Source organism: Pelobates fuscus, chromosome 7 (genome assembly GCF_036172605.1).
Source record: "Pelobates fuscus isolate aPelFus1 chromosome 7, aPelFus1.pri, whole genome shotgun sequence".
In the NCBI taxonomy this organism is placed as follows: domain Eukaryota; kingdom Metazoa; phylum Chordata; class Amphibia; order Anura; family Pelobatidae; genus Pelobates; species Pelobates fuscus.
This window is the reverse complement of record NC_086323.1, coordinates 30,839,441-30,862,586: the sequence shown is the minus strand read 5'-3', so window position 1 is coordinate 30,862,586 and position 23,146 is coordinate 30,839,441. Positions and strand designations below refer to the sequence as shown.

At 41.5% G+C, this 23,146-nt stretch overlaps 1 protein-coding gene across 2 annotated transcripts in view; it reads right to left on the bottom strand.

Moving 5' to 3' along the window:
• AK4 (adenylate kinase 4) overlaps positions 1 to 23,146 on the bottom strand; it is a 58,484-nt gene that overhangs the window by 15,981 nt on the left and 19,357 nt on the right. For both annotated transcript variants that reach the window (XM_063427883.1, XM_063427884.1), the window contains exons 3-4: positions 10,469 to 10,588; positions 3,358 to 3,530 (exon numbers count right to left, since the gene is read on the bottom strand). In XM_063427883.1, coding sequence (XP_063283953.1) covers positions 3,358 to 3,530; positions 10,469 to 10,588 — 293 coding nt within the window. The remainder of the gene's footprint in view (positions 1 to 3,357; positions 3,531 to 10,468; positions 10,589 to 23,146) is intronic.

The following is a 23,146-nucleotide window of genomic DNA, read 5'->3' as shown; positions in this document are numbered from 1 at the left end:
CTGTATATAGTTTTAGTGTTTTAATATAGGGGTGTGTTTGTTTGTAATGTTTGCATTTTATTGCAGGGGTGTGTCTGGATATAATGTTCCCATTAAATGCAGATGTACACTTGTGTGTAGACTTGGTGTTTGAGTGGAATGGTGTATTTGTATATCATTTTGGAGTTTGATGGCAGGGGTGTGTTTGCATGTAATATTTGTGTTAGAATTCAGCAGTGTGTTTGTATGTTGTATGGTGTTTGATTGCTTGGACATACACTGCCACATACATACATACACAGATATTCATAAGCATTAACACACAGAAACATATAAATACACTGACACATATACACAAATTTATATTGACACCGACTCCCTGACACACACCTACAATCTGACATACACATAAGCACATATATGTAATAATTATTTTATCTCTACAGTCACCCTCCTGTTTGCTTACCTTGTGTTCTGTTCTTGCTGTTGGCTGGTGGGAGTGAGGGGTCTGGAGCAGCTCTTCGTGCTCCTTCTCCTTTCCCATCATGCTGCCTCTGCAGCTGCCATCTGTCCCTCTCGCCAGGGATGTATCTACCTCGAGGCAAACAAGGCATTTGCCTTGGGTGGAAATTTCCAGGGGGCGGCAAAAAACTCCGCCCCCAAATACCTTATTTGCCTTGTTTTATGGGAGCCCAAGAGCTCACCAGTTGGCCACCTTTGGCTTCCCCCAGGGCAGGCGGCCAGTTGTTTCCCAGGGCGTGAGGCGAGGAGCATTTTCCCCTGAGCTCTCTGCTCAGCTCCATCGCGGGACCCACAGTAATGCGGGGAGCCGGAATATGACGTCATATTCCAGCTCCCGGCATCACTCTGCGGTGCGCAAGGGAGCTGAGCAAAGAGAGCTCAGGGGAAAGTGCTCCCTCGCTGAAAACTTAGAGCACCCGCCCGCACGTCTGGCCGCGTTCCTGCCCAGCAACCCCACTGGACCCCAGGTGAAAAATCCACCCAGCTATACGAAAACTAGGGAGGCTGGGTGGATTTAATTTTTTTTTTATTATAATAATTGTGAGTGAGTGAGTGTAAGTGAATGTGAGTGTGTGTGTGTGTCAGTGAATGTGAGGGAGTCTGTGTGTCAGTGAATGTGAGTGTCAGTGAATTTGAGTGAGTGAGTGAGTGTGTGTGTCAGTGAGTGTGTGCACATGGACTGGGGATAGTTCTTAATGAGAGGCCTCTGATTGGTTACCTCCCCATGAGGAAACTAAAAGCCACTCCTGGGGAAAAAGGGAGAGTTTGCAAAGGCTGCAGTTCATAACACTGCAGCTTTTACAAGCTTTTTTAGAAACATTGTCTGCCTGGAACCCACAACCCATAATTGTAAGATTATATGAAAATAAACCCACAAATCTTATACAAATCAGGTTTAATCTCTCAAGGTTTCATAAAAGAACAAATTCTCCCACGGCAAACAAATTTAAATGAATCTTGCGGATGTGTTCTATAAAAGATTATAGATTGTAAAACTCCTGTCTCAAACAAAACAAGAAAGGCTTCCCAAATCGTTTACAGTAACAAGTCATCTTAAAAGATTTATATAATTGTCTAAAAAAAAATTAAGGTATAATTAAAGCAAATTACGATACTTTTGCTATTTTCCATGTCAAAGACATAATTGTCTCACCACCGTTTTCAGCTAGACTATTATTTCTCCAAACATTAGACAACTTTAGTTTAATTAATTAAGTGGTTTTGGTGTATAGACAATGCCCCTGCAGTTTCATTGCTCAATTCTCTTAGTAGTTAAATCACTTTGTTTATACAGCCCTAGTCACACCTCCCCTGACTGTGACTTATACAGCCTCCCTACAAACTTCCTGTAAAGATCCTGTAAAGAAAGATAGAATTTTAAACTTCCCTTATTGCACAGTGTGAATGTTAATTCTTACAGTATTACTGCTTTTAAGGAGGTTTTCCATCATTTTCTCACCATAAAGGAGCCGTACACTCAAATGTACACCTTCAGTGTACTAAACTAAAAAGCATGGCGTGCAAATGTGGCATGATTATTCTGAGATACTCTTTACCGCCAAATGGACTAAATCTCACGTTTTTATAGGAATGAGTAACTCTACGTGCAACATATTTACAGAATATTTGATGGACAATCCATAAGGGCTTGGTACTGCACATCTACTCCAGATATCAAAGCGCATATTGACAATCACGTCACCGATGGTATAACCAGCCAGTAGTGTCCTTTCCTCAAATATCTGTGGTCTACTCCCCTAGACATTTATCTCTGGCTTTCCTCATCATGGATAACAGACTCCTGGGAGATTCTATTACCACCACAACACATTTCAGTCTCATTTCCTTACTTGTTCCTATTTCATCATTGGTTAAGATGCACTAACTTTTTCTATAGTTCTTACAGATACTATGTATTACAGGATGCTATTTATAGGGACTCTTTAAACTAAGCCACCACTGCATCGTAATGTTTTGGCGCATAAATGCTGTTCTTTACTTGGACAATGTAAAAACATTTCCAAGAGGTCAAAAGCAATGTAGTTTTAACGTTCAGCATCATCACGCACGGATGTGGATTGGCAAAGCACAGCGACTGCTGTACACATGCCCTGTGTCCCCATTAATTGAAAAAATAAAAAAAAAGTCTTCAGAGCAGCTGCTTCAAGGAATCTGTCCAGGCGTTGAATTACAGATAAGTTTTAGTGTGATTTTTAACCTCTTTTTAATTTTTACATTTTTTTTTTAAATACAATAACTAGGTGGTTACTACGTCTAAACAAAACAAAAAAAGCAACACTCTAAAGTTAAAAATCTACAGCAGGGATAGCAAGTTCTCCTGGAAGATATACAGCTCTATGAGTCTAGAACTAGAAGGACATAGAGTGTTTTTTTTTAAGTAAACTATCAGAAATAAAGTAGACCGTTATTTAAAGGATCAGTATTGGCACCCAGACCACTTCATCCCAATGAAGTGGTCTGGGTGCAGTGGCCCTGTAGGTGTAGTCCTGCAATGTAAAGCACTTCTAAAAAGGTACAGAAATGTTTTTATTGCAGAGCTAAACACACCTTCTGCTGTGACGGCTGAGTTTGACTCAGTTATGTGACTTTTAACGTTGAGTGTCATCAGTGCTGATCATAAGGAATGTTGCTAAATGTTTTAAGGAAAAGGGGGAGGACACAGGTCACTGTAATGGTAGGGAACTTATAGTCCGTAAAAAAAAAAGGAGAGCAATATTTACAGGACTGTAGGCTCCCTTAAAATGTAAAATTAATTAAACCGTAAGAAAACATGAAAATACACTTATGTACAAAAACCACAAGAACAGGAAACTCTTGTTCACCGTGTATTCTTACATGCACAAGGGGCGGATTGAATTCCAGGTTGTAGACTCGTCCGCTGGGACGATGAATCCATCTTGTGTTTAGACGATCTTTGAGGGTCTCAAATGGGATATTTAAACTAATCACAAGGTCAATGTCACAGATTTTATTTATAGCTTCAGCTTGTGCCAGAGTCCGGGGAAACCCTAGGAATAAATATAAAGAAAAACATGTCAATGTGTCACATTTGTGTGATTTTGTCAGATTTTCTGTATTTATTTTTTATTTTTTTTAAATGCTGTAACCTGTGTATAACTGGAGCGGGACTCAGGAGAAGCAAAGTGTAAAATATGGCACATTACTATGCATGGGTTACCTTGCTATTACATTCAAATTAACTATTGAAAATACTGTAACTTATAAATAGTTTAACCAAATAAGCATATGAATAGTGATGTCCCGAACCGTTCGCCGGCGAACATAGCGTGTTCGCGGTTGCGAACACGCGCGCTGTTCGGTCCGCCCCCTATTCGTCATCATTGAGTAAACTTTGACCCTGTACCTCACTGTCAGCAGACACATTCCAGCCAATTAGCAGCAGACCCTCCCTCCCAGACCCTCCCACCTCCGTGACGAACAGGGGCGGACCGAACATCGCACGTGTTCGCGACTGCGAACACGCTATGTTCGCCGGCGAACGGTTCCTGGCGAACTGTTCGGGACATCACTACATATGAATTAATATAGCAAGCTTGGCCTCTATGATTAGAGAGAAGGCTATCATTGGTATTTAATGGAACACTTCATTAAAAATAATTTAGCAGATATTCCACTAAAGAAGATGTGCATGTAAATTGTTTTGTATGTTTTCTTCGGGAGTATATGAAATCTTGCTTGCAATAGCTGCATCAATCTTCGCACATAAATTGCTTCAGCAAACAAAAGTGTTTTATGTGTTTGGAGTGTCCCTTTAAATAGCCATTTTCCTGTGCACATCAAAAGGAAAAACACAATCTCCATGTCTTCGGTCACTGATTTAAATCCCATATTTCTCGTTAAAAGTAAAACAGTCATCATTGATATATTATTTAAAATATTCCACGCAATATACTCGCCATATTATTTTGTAATGCACACATACACATAAACGTGTCTTTTTATTAAACACCTGTGATTTTGTGACATACCTATTCTTTATGGAGAAGCTATCTTTAAGTATCCTTTGATCTGAAGTACAACCTTTCGGGGAAAAGGCAGCCCCGGTAATTAAGTGTAAGTATATTCATTTCACACACTCTGATGTCAAGTGCAAATACTGTGCATCTCTAAAACATGCTCTAAGCTGGTATCAGGTCCACGCATGTTACCCATAATGTTTGGTTAGATACATTATAAATCAGATCAAAAATAACTCAAACACTATGCCAAAAGACAAAATAGTACATGTAAACTTGTTTTGACCAGATATTTTTATATATTCATCTATTTATTAATAAGAAAATGAAGGTGTTTTTGTTTTTTTCTAGGTGACTGCATTGCTATAAGGTGACATTTCGATGCATACATAATGCAGTTTGCGTTTTACTCCTCTGGTATTTAAAGAATGAAATCTGAAACCACCCTTGTATGGCGTAAAGTTGCAAAACTGTTTTAACAACGTCCATAATAAATTCGCTGTAAACCCAAAACATTCATCAGGTCCCAACTTGCTGGCAATTACGTTTAGAAAGAGGTTTGGGGAGTAGGCTGACAGAGATATCTGAAGGCCACGCAGCAAACGCAAATCATGCCAGTCAGCCAGCACATGGCATATTAGACACATCATGCTTGCCAGGGACAGATTCAAGTATATAGAACTTACCTTTACATGTCCCCCGGCCACCGAACCATGGGTCCATATAACCCTAACAGCTGCCTAAGCCCAAAATGAAAGATCAAAAGGACTAAAACAAACTCATTCCGGGGTGTAATACAACAGGGCAGAGGTGCAAACAGTAAGCAAAGAGTTAATTTCAAACACAAAATGTTGCTAGCTGACCAGTACTTGGGATTATTGTCCTCATTCACAATTTACTGAAGTAGAAAAACTGCAGTCAAAATCATACTAGAATAAAACATTACTACAACGTTGTTCGAGACCTAAAGGCAAATCAGCAGTGAAATCTGGTTAAGTATTTCGGAGCCCAGTGCTGTCTGTGAGCTAATGTCAGGGTGTTCTCTCTATTAAGCCTAAAGCTATGTGTCTTACAGCACAGCTTGTCACTGACATATCAGTACACAGATTTTCTTGCCTCTATTCTTTTTTGTTTTTTTTGCTTGTCTCCTCTTTTCTTTCCTAAATAATCAGCCGAACTCCCATCTCCGCGCCTAATTAAATTGCTGTGCCCTAACATTCTGAGATGACGTTAAACATATGGTACAAGTAGCGCACCGGACGGATCTGTCAAAAGCAGAACAAAATTTCAATCTGGAGACCTTGGCCTGTGGACAAGAGCTCAGCGTTACCATGGCTTCTGACTATTGCTCACACGGCACAAACCATGCTTCGCCCACAGAGGTTAGATAGACACTAAGGTGAGATCACAGGCAAGGAAACAAAATTGTGACATTCGGTATCTGCTAAACCATGCGATGGCCCTACTGTGAACAGGTGATTGGATCAAAGTATTAACAAAACTAATTAAGAAAAGTTTATTTTGCTTTACTCCGAATCCAGAAGATCCCTTTACTGCACACTTGGCAATGCTTTCTATGCCACCTGCATAGTCATCCTTTGCTTTCCGTTCCTGAAGGCTCTTGTACTGTTTTGGTTCCACGTTTTACCAGTTGGGTCAGCTTTGCAGAGTTCCACAGTAATAACATTTGTGATTACCTCTGTGTGCATGACAGAATTGCACAGTAATAGCTTTGTGCGCTCACAGATGTCTTCTGAATTACAAAGCACCACAGCAATACGTATCACACTCATACACACCACATATTGCTCTGCTGATGTGGATTTTTGGGACTTTGCTTAGGCTTCGTCCAACGTCAAATATAGACAGACAAAAAAGGATGAATTAAAATAAAACAAAAACTACAAAGTGATGGAGCTTTGAGTATCAGCATTTCCAATTTAAAGATCCAAGAATTTGCAAAAACAAAGCTGTGAAATATTACTATTTTTTCATTAATGTGTACCAAAAGGCTACATTCTTTCACATGGAATGGTCGGGAAGGTGATCATGTGCCGGCAGATAAACACAAGAGAAACAAAGTTCTGTTTTTATAAAGACTGATGAGTCACTCGTTTCCTTTAATGCAATATCCCAGGCAGTTAGATTGTTTTTACAACTGACACATACACACCCTCTGTGTGTACTGTGTGCTAGAGGGGCATATTTTTCATTTCTCTAAAATATGCAAAGGAAAATAACGTAAATACAAATTGTATCTTTGAGAGCCTAGGAAACAGTGACCCGTCAGGACGATACTTCCCATAACCTTCTGCATTAAATAATTAAAGGGCAAGGGTTGAATACCTTTATTATATCACATGAAACCAACGCATTTATCTTAATGGGACAACGTGTAGATCTTTTAAAAGGTGCTTTGTTAAATAATAATAACAAAGTATTTAACCAGGAAAGGTACATTCAGATTACTCTGGGTTCCAAGTACGTCCTGGGGATTTCCCTGGATGTTGGGCTAAGGTAACATCCCCAGGACGTACTTGGAAACCAGAGTAATCTGAATGTACCTTTCCTGGTTAAATACTTTGTTATTATTATTTAACAAAGCACCTTTTAAAAGATCTACACGTTGTCCCATTAAGATAAATGTGTTGGTTTCATGTGATATGCTGAAGGCATTGGGGGTATCGTACCATCGGCTTTTGCATGGCTAAATCATTTCATGAAAACATATTCATGTGATCTTTGCATTCATATTTTCTCCAGAATGGCCCAATTTTAAAAGGCAAAAGAGATATTGAACACTAAACACATAAATGCCAAAAAACAAAATAGTTGAAAATAAAGATAAATAGTAGATAGCTTGCTACCGTGCTTATTTTTAACTCACACATGCACCAAGCTATTTGACTTCGCTAGGGATCATGTTCCATCAGATTAAATGGGTTTAGCATTAAGTGCCCTTGGAGGCACGGGAGTGAGGTTGTAGAAGTTACTATAGCTAATATTTGATTACGGACCTAACTAGTATTACTGCAGGATCAATCCTCCGACTATTCTATTGAAAGAAATTGCTTCTCTCTTTAGGAACTCGCTGCTATTCACAACTTCTGGTCTTTCCTCCCTCAAGTGTTGCTACATCAGCTCCCCCACGCAGTCTCGCTGCCTAGGTGTTCTCTTTGACTCCGACCTCTCCTTCACCCCTCATGTCCAGTCTATCGCCAAATCCTGCCGCTTCCATCTAAAAAAAAAATTGCGCGCATTCGCCCCTACCTAACGCCAGATGCGGCTATGGTGCTGGTCCATGCCACTGTCCTCTCTCGCCTTGACTACTGCAATCCACTTCTCACTGGTCTTAAAATGTTTCCAACTTGCCCCACAGCAGTCTATAAAAAAGGCTCATCTTCCTGTCCACCCGCACCTCCCACGCGTCACCCCTCTGTCAGTCCCTGCATTGGCTTCCTGTAAGATATAGGGCTCAATATACAATTCTGGTTTTTGCTTTCATATCTCTACATAATGCTGCTCCCACCTATCTATCCTCCCTAACACACAAGTATGTCCTATCTAGGCCCCTACGCTCTGCCGAAGACTTACGTCTATCCTCTGTTCGTACTCGTCTTCCTAACAGCCACTAGAAGCTTCTTCCGCAATTCGCAGTGTGAAAAATCGCATTGAACTCACGCAGCGTGAGTTCTTATGCCCATAGGAAAGCATTGAGTAATGCTTTCCAATGGGCGGTTTGAATGCGTGCGCGGCTCTGGCCGCGCATGCGCATTTGGCTCCGGACGCGCATGCACATTCGGCTCCTCTTGGGAGCTAATGTCAGAAGGGGGGGGGTGAGAGGTCACCAGCGCCGAGTGAGCCCGGTGCTGGATTAAAGTACCTGGCTGAAGGGGTTTTAACCCCTTAAGGACCAAACTTCTGGAATAAAAGGGAATCATGACATGTCACACATGTCATGTGTCCATAAGGGGTTAATCTCTTCAGCCAAGGGTGAGGGGGGGGACCTAATAACACTATAGTGCCAGGAAAACTGGTTTGTTTTCCAGGCACTTTAGTGCTCCTTTAAGGTTAGAACCAACAATTGTGTTACCATACAAGTTGGTGACTATTTATCATACTTGTCGTAAACCTGTTTCACACTTGTTTTACACTATTGTACAAAAGCACTTTTTCTCACATTGTCATTTTTATCGTTTTTCAATAAACTTTATTTATTTTTGTATTTGCACCTCCAAGTCTGGAAAGTAGCTGACAACCTTTGCCGATTATACTGTATCCTAGTTCCCTTTGATACACTGATCTTTGTCTATGTAATAGTCATGTAAAGTTCATATTTGACTGTGAGCCCTGCCAAGACAGGAAACAGATCAGCCAATCAAGGTGTTTCAATAACTTTCTGTGGCACTTGTCAAAATGCAGTTTTTTTTCCCCCCACAAATCTTTATTCAAAAAGGCATTATAGAAAGAGCAGTGGTTTCTGGAAGCTGTAGTTCAGTTATCAGCCTTTTTACTTATAAACATTATTAGCGGAACTACAACTCCCAGACATCTTTGCCGTGCTTCCGTTTACTATGTGCAACAGTGTTATTGGAGAAACACTGCTGTTTAGGACAGACAGAAACAGGTACGATAACCAGCAACAAGGAAGTATTTTAGATTGGGAAGTATTTTAGATTGGGGGAGATGGAATAAGGAGACAGCATTGAAATGCGGAATACTGCTAAATATTTTTTTTAAAACGCAACAAAACAGTGCATGAAAAAAAAACATACACCTAATTATGTAGGTCAAAAGCTGTACAGTGCACAAAAGTTGTGTTGGTGCGTGGAGTGTCATGGAGATCGGAGCAATATCGAAGAACAAACTAATATAAATGAAAACAATTATTGGCCACAGATCGGTTTCATATTTTCCAGTCAAATTTTGGGACTTGCCTGCAGGGACATGCTATATTCACCAGAACAACTAGATTAAGCTGTAGTTGTTGTGGTGACTAAAGTGTCCCTTTAAGGACCCACCACACATGCATTAAAATAAAAAAATAAACATTTCACTCACATTTTTCCAGTGCAGAGGATCCCTTGGTTTTGCTATTCTCTCCACCTCCTACAACAACCTCATAGAGGAGCAATGGGGACCTAATATGCATGCGCGGCAAACATTGCACAATGCATTCAAACTTCCCCAAAGGAAAGTATTAAAACAACACTTTCCTTCGGTAGTTGAAGCGTCAAGTCATAAAGTTTTATTAGGTCAATTCAGTGGACGGGCCTCTAGTAACTCACTACTAAAAAAACTGCAATATTTTACATTGCAGGGCTAAAAGGACAGACACCCTGCACCCAGATCACTTCAATGAGATGAAGTGGTCTGGGTGACTGTAGTGTCGCTTTAATGTGTCACACATGGATGTAGCCAAGTAAGTAACTAGAGTACTGACTTACCTGTCTCATTAAGGAGATGGCAATGGAAAATCTAGAGTTAATGATGCCCCAACTAAAGCAAGCTAAGGTAAGAGGGTAAACCGACTGAAGAGGTAAAAGTGACATAGATGCTCTTTAGCATCTATTTCAGGCATAAGCAACCTTTAGCCCTCCAGATATTTTGGACTACACCTCCCATGATGCTTTGCCAGCATTATGGGTGTTAGAGCACTATGGAGGATGTAGTCCACAATATCTGGATTGCCGAATGTTGCATAGTTGTCAAAATGGCAACTACCATGATGCTTTGCCAGGCTTTGTTGGGAGTCTGACCTTTAGCCATAGTAAGTTTATACCATTTAAATTGCTTTGTACAAAAGTTTAGATTCTGAGCATTGCTCCTTTTGTTGACATGTGAGTTTACTTTGCGTATTAATCTGTAGATTTTGTAAGATATATATATATATAGAAACGCCCCAAAAAAAGAAAGAAAAAAAAGAAATAAACTTTTGGAGGAAACCGCAGAGCTTTTAGACAACTTACCATCTAGCAGCCAATGTTGATTTTTCATTTTTTCTAATTCGGTCAGCATGACACGGGTAATTAGATGGTCCGGAACAAGCTGCCCTTGTTCTAGATATTGCTTGGCCAAGACTCCAACATCTATAGAAAGAATAGGAAAGTTTAGGGATTTAAATACTGAACAGTGACATGTTGACAGATTCCTAACATTTTACTTTCCGGGATCCAAAGTCGGTTAAATCAGCCTAAAATGTGACTTGTAAACAGAAAATCCCTTTTTAGTGAATAAACCCTTTTTCTACTGTCAGCTGAAAAGATCACATGCAAATAAAATAAAAAAATATACTTTAAAAGCAAACTGTAATATAATACAAACACACAATATATATATACAGTATATTAAAGCCAAATGTGTCAGAAAAATAATCATCTATGTTTCAAGCATCATTTTGTATATTTATAAATGTGTAAATGTTTTCCTGCACCGCTGTACCCTTAGAATATTGTGGTCACTGAATATTCACAGTTTGTGGATAAGAATATACACTGACACAGGCTTCGTTGGACTCGAATGTAATTTGATTTGAATTGTTCATGTCACAGATTACAAGATATTCAGGAAATCCCTACATGTTTTGTTGGCATTGTGAAAAAGGTCTGCAAACGGTGTTAGAATTACTGATTTAACAAACAAACTCGTTTTCCTGACACTATAGCACCCTTAGGACCTCCCCCCCACCCTCAGGGTCCCCCTCCCTCGGCGCTTGTGACCTCTCCTCCCCCACCGTCAGCTCCCGAGTGGAGCAAAATGCGCATGCACAGCAAGAGCCGCGCGCGCATTCAAACAGTCTATAGGAAAGCATTTCTCAATGCTTTCCTCTGGACGTTCTGCACGCTGGATGCATATTTCGCATCCAGCGCCGCAGATGCGCCTCTAGCGGCTGTCAGGAAGACAGCCACTAGAGGCTGGGTTAACCCTGCAATGTAAACATAGCAGTTTCTCTGAAGCTGCTATGTTTACAGCTGAAGGGTTATAAAACCTGGGGGACCTGCCACCCAGACCACTTCATTGAGCTGAAGTGGTCTGGGTGACTGTAGTGTCCCTTTAAAAAAATAATAACAATAAGATTCCAGTCAATATGTATTGGTATCAGTAAATGAACAGTTATATATTTAGATATGCACCCTCGAACCCACGTATCTAGATACAAGACAATATATCGCAAGGCTCTGAGGGAGAGACTTTCAGCGGCACTTTCATCCCCTTCAGAAAATGAGTATTTCCTAAACATAGAATCTTTTTGAAATACTTATTTTGACGGTGTTGAAATTTCACTGGAGAGATATTGCTACACCGCCTGACTTTTCTTAGAATCAGGGCGGTGTCCGTGTGTCAATCCCGACACCTATCACTAGTGCTGGCGGCAGGGAACCGTCTGTGTCTATGGACGATCCGGTGGTCTCGAGAGTACAGCAGTGACGTCAGCTCTGAAGAGGACCCGCCAGATTAACATGGTGACGCCCATAAGAGGCAGGTTCAGCTAAGTAAATCTCACCCTTATCTGCCCCTCCTCAGCTGCCAAACTGGCAGCAGCCATGTCTCCTTGGGGGGTCTTTGCAAATTTGGCAAATTCCCCAGACAGCGACAGTGGCGCTTTAAGTTAACTAAGAAAAGTGAAAGATTAACCTAATGACAGTCAATTCTAACTTTGTCTCTTAGCTGTCTGAACATGAGGCACAATGTCTGCTTTTCACTCTTATGGACTATGTAAGTAATGTTATTTAAAAGACTTAATAAAACAGATATATATTCTTCGATCACTGAAGATTCTGGTATTGTTTTCTAGACTATCAAATTGAGATCAGGCCACCGGGCAAGGGAAGATTAAATTTAACTCCACCCCTTGTCCTCCGTCTTCGTCCTGCCCTCTCTCCCTCCACATCCCACCAGGAGGTTCAGGATTCTTCCTGTTGTCATGTCAAGGAGACTTAATAATCATATGGGTAGAAGGGAGAGGTATCCAGATTAATTACCCGGTAATACCCACGGCCACAGAAATACATCAAAATGCATCAAAGAATATTAGTAATAACTCATTCCATTAAGGACAGCTTGATTTACACTCACATTTACAAAGTTGAAAGCTCACCACTTTAAAACAAATATTACTTGGTATTTATAAACAGATTTATTCCAGTCCTGTGATGATGAGGTGATGGGTTCCTTCCCACTTGGATAGCAAAAGCATGTGTTTTCATCTTTAACCCCTTAACCCCTTAAGGACCAAACGTCTGGAATAAAAGGGAATCATGACATGTCACACATGTCATGTGTCCTTAAGGGGTTAAGGACCAAACGTCTGGAATAAAAGGGAATCATGACATGTCACACATGTCATGTGTCCTTAAGGGGTTAAAAACAAACAAAATCCCTCCCCAAAAACATTATTATGTAGAAGCTACGCGCAGTCTCTGAGTGAGTGGGAAAACGGAAGCAGCCCCAGCCTCATTGAAGAAGGTGATCATATTTACAATCTTTAGAGATATGTTAAAATTCGATGTTAAAAACAGTACTATAGAAAATAGGAAGGCCTTGTATAAGACCTACGTATCCTGTTTGATTTGATCCAAAGATTTCTGAATACAGTTCTTTGAAGAACATTACTCACCACCTGCTGAATTTAATCACCAATTAATTAAAACGAACTATAATGCGAGAGCGGCAGCTTTACTGAAATGCGACTTTCCATGATATGATGAAGAATGCTGATAAATCTCATAACAACATTTGGATTATGGTTCTTAAAACAGTTGGTGTTTGAGAGTCAGAAATGCTGGATACATTTTATTTGTAAAATGTATTATTTGGAGCGTTGAGAGAGATCACGTTTCCCAGTTTTTTTTAATAATTATTACAATGTAATATTACCTAGAAAATAAAGGAAAGTGCTATAGTACATAGTGTGACATCAGAAATGTATTTAGGATTTTTACTGATCAACGCTCGGGCAAGTCTAACCAAGTAATCTCCCCTATTCCAAACACAAACACACATTCTCACACAGGTAGGCCCCTTACTACATGAGGCTATCTATGTGTGTGTATATGCATGTTTACTGCAAGCAAATGAAGTATGGATAAATTGCTGCAGCTACCATAATTCCCAGGCTCTAGATTACAAAAAGTTAGCATTGCCCAGTCGAAGACGTGGTCCTTGCTAATGGGGTTACCTGAACTAGATATCCTAGACATGTGCTTTCCACATGACATTAATGGCTGCCTTTTTTTAGAACACCGCAGGATGAGACAGATAGGGAACTGTGACCATGGCACAGTGCCACCCCACATATATTGTGAGACTGGCGCAGAGCTGCACAACCCACTGTGAGACTGGCGCAGTGCCGCACCACCAGCTGTGCCACCCCAAACACTATGAGTTTGGTGCACATGTTCTCACTCAGATCATAAATGTGGCAATTTATTATAAGAAAACGTGATTACAATGAATTAACCACCAACTCATCAAACTAGCCTTCATATATCAAATTTAACCAGCTCATGCCCAATTGACCATAACACTATTGCATTCCTTTAGTACCATGCTGGTTCATGTAATGCTTTGTTAGATAATACCGGTTTATACATTGGATGATTAGAACAATGCCGGCTCATGTATCGCTCTGTTAGTACAATGCCGGCTCATGTATCGCTCTGTTAGTGCAATGCCGGCTCATGTATCGCTCTGTTAGTGCAATGCCGGCTCATGTATCGCTCTGTTAGTACAATGCTGGCTCATGTATCGCTCTGTTCGTACAATGCCGGCTCATGTATCGCTCTGTTAGTACAATGCCGGCTCATGTATCGCTCTGTTAGTACAATGCCGGTTCATGTATCGCTCTGTTAGTACAATGCCGGCTCATGTATCGCTCTGTTAGTACAATGCCGGCTCATGTATCGCTCGGTTAGCACAATGCCGGCTCATGTATCGCTCGGTTAGTACAATGCCGGCTCATGTATCACTCTGTTAGTACAATGCCGGCTCATGTATCGCTCTGTTAGTACAATGCCGGCTCATGTATCGCTCTGTTAGTACAATGCCGGCTCATGTATCGCTCTGTTAGTACAATGCTGGCTCACGTATCGCTCTGTTAGTACAATACCGGCTCATGTATCGCTCGGTTAGTACAATGCCGGCTCATGTATCGCTCGGTTAGCACAATGCCGGCTCATGTATCGCTCGGTTAGTACAATGCCGGCTCATGTATCACTCTGTTAGTACAATGCCGGCTCATGTATCGCTCTGTTAGTACAATGCCGGCTCATGTATCGCTCTGTTAGTACAATGCCGGCTCATGTATCGCTCTGTTAGTACAATGCTGGCTCACGTATCGCTCTGTTAGTACAATACCGGCTCATGTATCGCTCGGTTAGTACAATGCCGGCTCATGTATCGCTCTGTTAGTACAATGCTGGCCTATTTAACACTCCTTATGGAAAGCATTGACTCAGCTAGAAGACCATTTCTGCACCGTTTGTACTGTAGTAAATGATTTGCGGTGCTCCATGTTGCTGAGATACCACTCATTGAAGCCATCTGCTTCAGGCGCTGATGGTGAGTATTTATGCTTAATTGTGCTAATATGCTTTTACGTGTGTTTGGTCATGTTTTATTCAGGAAATCATGGTGTATGAAATATTAGCGCTCATTACCTACACTCAATTAATCCCAGGATTGCAGCGATAAATTAAGAAAGGAAATAGATCAATAAAAATGATATATATATAGTACTGCTATAAAACGAGGAGACTGCAGGAGAAAGTGACATGTGAGGCTATTTATTAGATATCTACACCGGGGAACAACTGTATATGAGCAGATAATCTACTCTGATCATCAAAGCAGGCAATGCTGAATGCTAACAAAAAAAAATATATATATTATCACAAGGGAGATATGAAGCAAATCGAGTGATATTAGCTTGGAGACATGTAGAACTTTGTACTTTACAAGCTATTCAAAGTAATGTCCCAGAACTCACAACCTGTGCATCCCACGGCAGCAGACACGGGTGGATCAGAAACACTAGACGAACACACATTGCTAAACAAATTTAAACATAAAGGGGTTACTAAACGGTTCATTTCTTATTTTGACAAACAAGACTCAATTAGGGTCATAGGACCGCCATGCTGTGAGGAAGCATGAACAAGCGGCTCCTGCAATCTTCCGATCATTAAGCTAACCACAGCACATAAATTACCCTTATGACTACTGGGTACTGTGGTCCAGGTTGCAGAGCAGTACTGGTTCCGAGGCTGAGGAGAGAGCGAGAGAGAGCGAGAGCGAGCGAGAGAGACAGAGAGCGAGAGAGACAGAGACAGAGAGAGAGACAGAGACAGAGAGACCCTTGGTCCACGTGGCTGGGCCTACTCTGGCAGTGAGTGGACGCCATCCTACTATCCTGCCCAATAGCAGAGGTAGGATCCTTGGTCCCACAAAGTGCTGGCCCCCTTCCACTCCCCTCCCCCCCCCCCCCCCCCCCCCCCCCCACGGTACTCGCCTTGGAGGCCCCACCGTTAATTACAACCCATCGCAATGGGAATCACTCTGAGTGGCAGAGAAGCCTCACTTAAAATGGTGGATGCTGCATGTCTGACCATCTCCAAGGGGCACACTGAATTCTCCCTGTGGGTCTCTGCAGGCTCATGGGACTATCTGACACAGCGTCTCAGCCTACCTGACAGTCAAGAGCAGATCAACCATCCGCCCTGCTCCAGCTACTAACCCTAACAGGGACACAGCGTCGGATACACTCCGGTACAGCTGCCATGTGGCATGATCCATCTAAGAATCCACATCTTGCAGTGACCCTCAGCCAGCCTCTCCCTCTACACCATCGAGAAACTACTATGGTCATGGCTGGGGCTGTGGAGTCCATCGGCAATAGAATCACAGCGATACTGTGAAGAACCTATAAAGGGCATCAGCCAACTCTCAGACACTCACGACCAAGCCTCAAATCATAGCAATCTTTTAATCTGTTTAATATTTTGCTTCCTATTATTTTGTATCCTCCAATGTGCATTTCTATTAGCTCCCTGCTACCTGGGGAATGGGCATTTCATGGCCCTCACTTCTGAGCGGGGTCCCCCGTGTAACTCCTAGTTCTGCAATTACTAAAGTTACTCGACCTTCTTATTAAATCTTTAAGACCCCCTTTCAGCGCATATACCTCTACCTGCTACTAATACTATGTTGACAAGCCAAGCACAGTGGTTGAATGTATCTCTCTCGACAACAACAAAAAAATGTGCCGTATATCTATATTGTTTACAAGCTATTACCTTTTACCACTCAATATGCAATGTACAAGATGATATTCTGACTATGCTATGCACATCAAAAATAAAGAATTTTTAAAAATAAATAAATATCTTGAGCCTTTTAAAGAAAACAGTTAGTATAAAAAACAGACCGGTGTTATTTTTCTCTTGATTAACATACAGTACCTGGTATTACATCACTTTAAGAACTATTTCCAACTCAGCCATACCTCTTCAGCATTCTACATGCAGAAAGGATCTCTTGCAAAGTTCAGAAGCCGAGAGCCTGAATTTAAAGGGACACTATAGTCACCAGAACAACTACAGCTTATTGCATTTGTTCTGGGGAGTATAATTCCATTACCTTCAGTTTTTTTGCAGTAAACACTGTCTTTTCAGAGAAAATGTAGTTTTTACATTACAGCCTAGTGATAACTCCACTGGCCACTCAGATGGCTGCTAGAGGTGCTTCCTGGGGCAGTGCTGCACAGTGCGACTGTCATTCAGTGTCTCCACCCTCTGCATAGAGAGAGTGAACTTTCCTCATAGAGATTCATTGATTCAATTCAGCTCTATAAGGAAATGCTGATTGGCCAGGGTTGTGTTTGACTTGTGCTGGCTCTGCCCCTGATCTGCCTCCTTGGCAGTCTCAGCCAATCCTATGGGGAAGCACTGTGATTGGCACAGACCACCACTTCTGATGAGGTCAGCAGGCAGGTCAGAGGCAGACAGAGGCAGAGCCAGCAGCTGCAGACTTGAATACATGTAATCTTTTAATATATTTAGGGAGGCAAGAGGGAACCAGAGGGGCTAGATGGTGGTTTTAACACTATAGGGTCAGGAATACATGTTTGCGTTACTGACCCTATAGTGTTCCTTTAAACTATTGGTGGTAGTTTTGCCACATCCAATGTGTTTTCCTAGAAGTTTATCATTTATACATATTGAACATGTTACAATCAAACACTCCAGGCAGGAAACAAGTAATTATTCAACAGATAAATGATACATGCTACAGGGAAACACTTTTCATGTGCTGCCCATCAACATGAAGAAAATAAAATTATGTGTATCTGGGAAAACATGGCGGCTATGTCACAACTTTAATTTATATTAAATGACGATGGCAAAAAAGATCAGGTTTATCTATGACAGGGAAAACTACGTTTGTATACGCAAACATTATGAGCTACATTATCCATTAAGACTGGATGTACAGCATGGGGAATGTAGGTGATAAACCTTTAGTATGTCAGTTGTAGCTAGCATAGATCTTCTAAGGCAATACGAACCCTTGAACTGGCCCTACCTTTGTGTGCAGGATTTTTGGCATTCAGTGGGTAAGATCAGATTTCTAAATGGGTTACACTTGAAAGATTTCTAAACAAGTATCGCCAGCGAATATTTCTTGAGTGATCTAAACCCTTTCTGCTGTACCAGAGGTCACGGTCAGCGCAGTTTTCGTGTAATATTTTTTTAAAGCCTAAGTTAGTTCAGCTCAGTGTCGAGACAACCACCAGAATGCATTTTAGAAATACTGGGTGCATGTACTTCGAATTGATAGTTTGGTGAATTGGTGCGTTCTGTTTGTTACTTTGTGGATTGGTGTGTGATGTATGTTACTACGCACGTATGATGCATGTTACTTGGTGAATTAGTACCCAATGTATGATACTATGCACGTCCGCAAGCATTGTAATTGTTCTGTTCACAGAAAAACAAAAGGGGTTATGCAATATTTGAAATCTTAAAATAAGCTATTCTGTATTAGAGTGTTTTCCTGAATAAAATGATGTAATATTAGAAAGAGGAAAGTATATTTAAAGGGGAACTGTCATTTCTCTGCAGAGTACAGAATTCCTAAATTGCAGCATGTTTGAGCAGGGAACTTTTCACCTCTTATATTTGTCAACATTATTTTCTCTATCTCAGGGTTTCCCAATTAATTTTCCACGTGGAATCCTTTGACATAATGTATCAACATCGTGGAACCTCCCCCTTCACCCCCCGAAATTTTTTTTTTTTTCAATAGAGCCGTTTTTTTCTTTTTTTTGTGGTTTTTTTTTTTTTTATGTGCCGGTGTGTGTATATCTGACACACAGATACACACACAGTGTGTGTGTGTGTGTGTGTATCGCTGTGTCAAGGTGTGTGTGTGTTTGTATGTGCCAGTGTGTATGAATCTGACACACAGATAAACACACTGGCAGATAGTGGCACACATATAAACACACATTATGACACACAGTGTGTATCCATGTGTGTGTATGTATGCATCTGTGTGTCAAGGTGTGTGTATTTGTGTTTGTATGTGCCAGTGTGTATGAATCTGACAAACGGATACACACTGACAGAGAGTGGCACACAGATACACACACTGACACAGATACACACACCTTGACACAATGTGAATCTGTGTGTGTGTGTGTGTATGTATGTATGCATCTGTGTGTCAAGGTGTGTGCGTCTGTTTCAAAGTCTGTGTATCTGTGTTTGTATGTGTCTGTGTATCAAGGTGTGTGTATCTGTGTTTGTATGTGCCAGTGTGTATGAATGTGACACACAGATACACACACACACTGGCAGATAGTGGCACACAGATACACACCTTAACACACTGTGGGTATGTGTTTGCATGCGCCAGTGTGTGTCAAGGTGTGTATATCTGTGTTTGTATGCACCAGTGTGTGTATCTCTGTCAGTGTGTATATGTATCTGACACACATACATACACACAAACACACACACACACTGGCACACAGATACACACACCTTGACTCACAAATACAAACACACACTCAGATACACACAGTGACATACACACACTTGCACCCACAGATACACACACACTGATACATACTGGCACATACACACACACACACACTTAGATGCACACAGTGACACATACACACACCTTGACACAGATACACACACACACATACACTCTCACTGACAAGAACAGATACATTCTCACTGCCAAACACATACACTTACTGACAAGCACACATTCACTCTCACTGACAAACAGACATACATACAATTTTTTTTTTTTTACATTTTACTCCACCCAGCCCCCCTACCTTTAGGAGTGCTGGCATGGAGTCCCTGGGTTCCAGTGGGGCTGCTGGCATAAAGTCTCTGTGGTCCAATGGGGATGGCTGCAGCTTGGCGGGCGACGAGGTACAGACAGGTGAGTGGTGGAGGCGAGCGGCGAAGGAGCTCTGATCTCTCTGCTCAGCTGCCGCGCGGGCCTCCTAGTGATGCCGGAGCGATGTCATATTCCGGCTCCGGCATCACTGCTGTGCGTGCGAGGGAGCCGCCGCCATTTAAAAAATAGGGGATAGGGAAACGCTGCTCTATCTATAACCAGCTGTTATTAATCCACATTTTATAATTCTTAAGCGCTGCGGAATATGTTGGTGCTATATAAATACTAATAAAAATGAATAACTTGAAAGCAACAAAATCACATATGATTTGTGTTAACCTCTTTTATTACAGTAATCAGTTTTTTTTTTTTAAATGCTTATTAAGATAGCTACTGGAGGGGCTTCCTGGCTCAGTGCTGCACAGTAAGCAGCCCTGCTGTTCAGCGTCCCCACGTTCTGCGTGGAGACACTGAATTTTCCTCATAGAGATGCATTGATTTATGAGGAAGGTCCTGATTGGTCAAAACGCAATTTGGCCCCACCCTCATGGCTATTTTGATGACGTCACAAAAGGGGCGGAGTCCGCGCCAGCGGACCTGTGTGGCACTGGAAATAAGGGGAGTTTTAAACTTTTATAGGGGGGCAAGCTACCTATAGGGTGGGTTTAGCACTATAGGGTCAGGAATACATGTTTGCGTTCCTGACCCTATAGCGATGCTTTAAATATGTAGGAAACTTACATAATTTTAATTTTGTTGACGAACAATTTTAGTCAGATTTTAGTCAACTAAAATTTTTTACATTTAGTCAACTAAAACTATTCAGATTACTAAAATACGAGTAAAACTAAAATGGCATTTTAGTCAAAAGACTAGGACTAAAACGAAACCAAAATTTGCCGCCAAAATGAACAGTGTTAGGAAAGAACATTAAACTAGTTCCGTCCCCACATTGTATTGTTTGTGTACCTCCTTTTCTCTTCATGCTCGGTCTAACCTGACTGACAGGTGTAAAGGCTGTTTTTTTGTTGTTGTGGTTTTTTTAATGACAAAAGAGGGTGGAGCTTAGAAGAATGATTGACAGGAAGCCACGATAGACGAGCTCAGGTCCAGTTAAGCGGTAAATGCAGACGTGTACATTTCTACATGGGTAGGGTTATCCACTAAAATTAGTAAATTACAGTGGAACCTCGGTAAACGAAAAATTCGGTTTACGTATAAAAATTCATTTAAAAAAATGCCTCGGTTTACGTATTTTTTTCACAATACGAAACAAGTGTCCCAGTTTATAGCTCCGCCCCCTGCATACTGAAGTGTGGGTAGCACATGAGTGTGTAGTGTGGAGGTGTTGGAGAGGTTTTGGAGCCATTTGCAGCAAGTTGTGGAGCCTTGTGGAGCCTTGTGGAGCCTTTTGGAGCCATTTTCAGCAAGTTGTGGAGGCTTTTGAAGCCACTTGCAGCAAGTTGTGGAGCCTTTTGGAGCCATTTGCAGCAAGTTGTGGAGCCTTGTGGAGCCTTTTGGAGCCATTTTCAGCAAGTTATGGAGGCTTTTGAAGCCACTTGCAGCAAGTTGTGGAGCCTTTTGGAGCCATTTGCAGCAAGTTGTGGAGGCTTTTGAAGCCACTTGCAGCAAGTTGTGGAGCCTTTTGAAGCCACTTGCAGCAAGTTGTGGAGCCTTTTGAAGCCACTTGCAGCAAGTTGTGGAGCCTTTTGGAGCCATTTGCAGCAAGTTGTGGAGCCTTTTGGAGCCATTTGCAGCAAGTTGTGGAGCCTTTTGGAGCCATTTGCAGCAAGTTGTGGAGCCTTTTTGAGCACTTTGCAGCAAGTTTTGGAGCCTTTTGGAGCCATTTGCAGCAGGTTTTGGAGTCTTTTTGGTGCATCTCAAGAAGTGGAAAGGTAGGGAGCTGAGCTTAGTTGTTTGCATGCCTTTTACTGTGTGTTGATGTGTGATGTTTTAAAACATAAAGTTGGATGTTTGAAATGTTATTGTTTGATTAATCATGTCCCTGTACAGTATTTATGCCTTTAACCCCTTAAGGACCAAACTTCTGGAATAAAAGGGAATCTTGACATGTCACACATGTCATGTGTCCTTAAGGGGTTAAAGTGCACTTTATAAAGAGTTTTGAACAGATGAAATACTTTATTTGACTTTTTTCTCACCTCCGGAACGAATTAATTGGTTTTCAATGCATTCCTATGGGAAACCGTGTTTCGGTTTACGAATTTTTCGCAATACGAAACATCCCGGAGAACGCATTAAATTCGTAAACCGAGGTCCCACTGTATATGAGAAAACAAAAGCATAATGTTACAAATTCTGGGAAGCGACAGTTCCTCTTTTAATTCTACTGAAGCGAGTTTGTATTTTTTTATAATTCTTTAATGCCGTCAGTCTGGGTGACAATTCTAAGTACAGGAGGAGTTTAGTTTAGGTGCTCGTAGGTAAGAAATATTCTACATTTCACTTGTAGCCAACCAAGCTTTGCCTCGGTTTCAATGATGGACTACAGCCAGGAGTGAAATAGAAAGTAAACATTGGATTAAAAAGTAGGCATTGGAGCCAGGTTTTAGGTAATAACTTCATAATTGAGGCAACCTTTACACTATACATAAAGGGGCATTGTAGTTAGCACAACCACTACAGCTTATAGTGGTTCTGGTGTCTATAGCATGTCCATCCAATCCTAGCACTGTAAACACTGCCTTTTTACATTGCTGGCTAGTAACACCTCTAGTGACAATCACTCAGACAGCCACTAGAGGTGCTTCCTAGCCCTGTTCCTCATTCAGAGTCTCTACGTTCTGTGCTTAACACTCCACATAGAGATGTATACATCAGTGCATGACTGTGAGGATTGGCGTAGTGTTGCTTTTTGCCGCATATGCGCAACAGCCTCCCAATGCTCTCTTATGGGAAGTTTGATGATATGATGAAGGTGGAACCAACTGCGGCAAGATGGGCATGGTGGTGGAGAAAACTACCTTTAATCTCCACCTGTCATGCCTCAACTACCGGTAATTCCTTGTCTCTTCCGGGTTGACGGAGTTTAGCCACACCCCTTCTCTGACGCGGTCTCCCCACGCTACATAATGCGACCGCGCCAGATACAAGACGCTGGATTATTGAACAGCGTTACCGCGATATCAACCCGGCTAAAAGTTTCTCTGCTACCTTTACTTGTGTACCGAACCGGACTGGAATTCTACTTACCCTCCTTCTCCTCT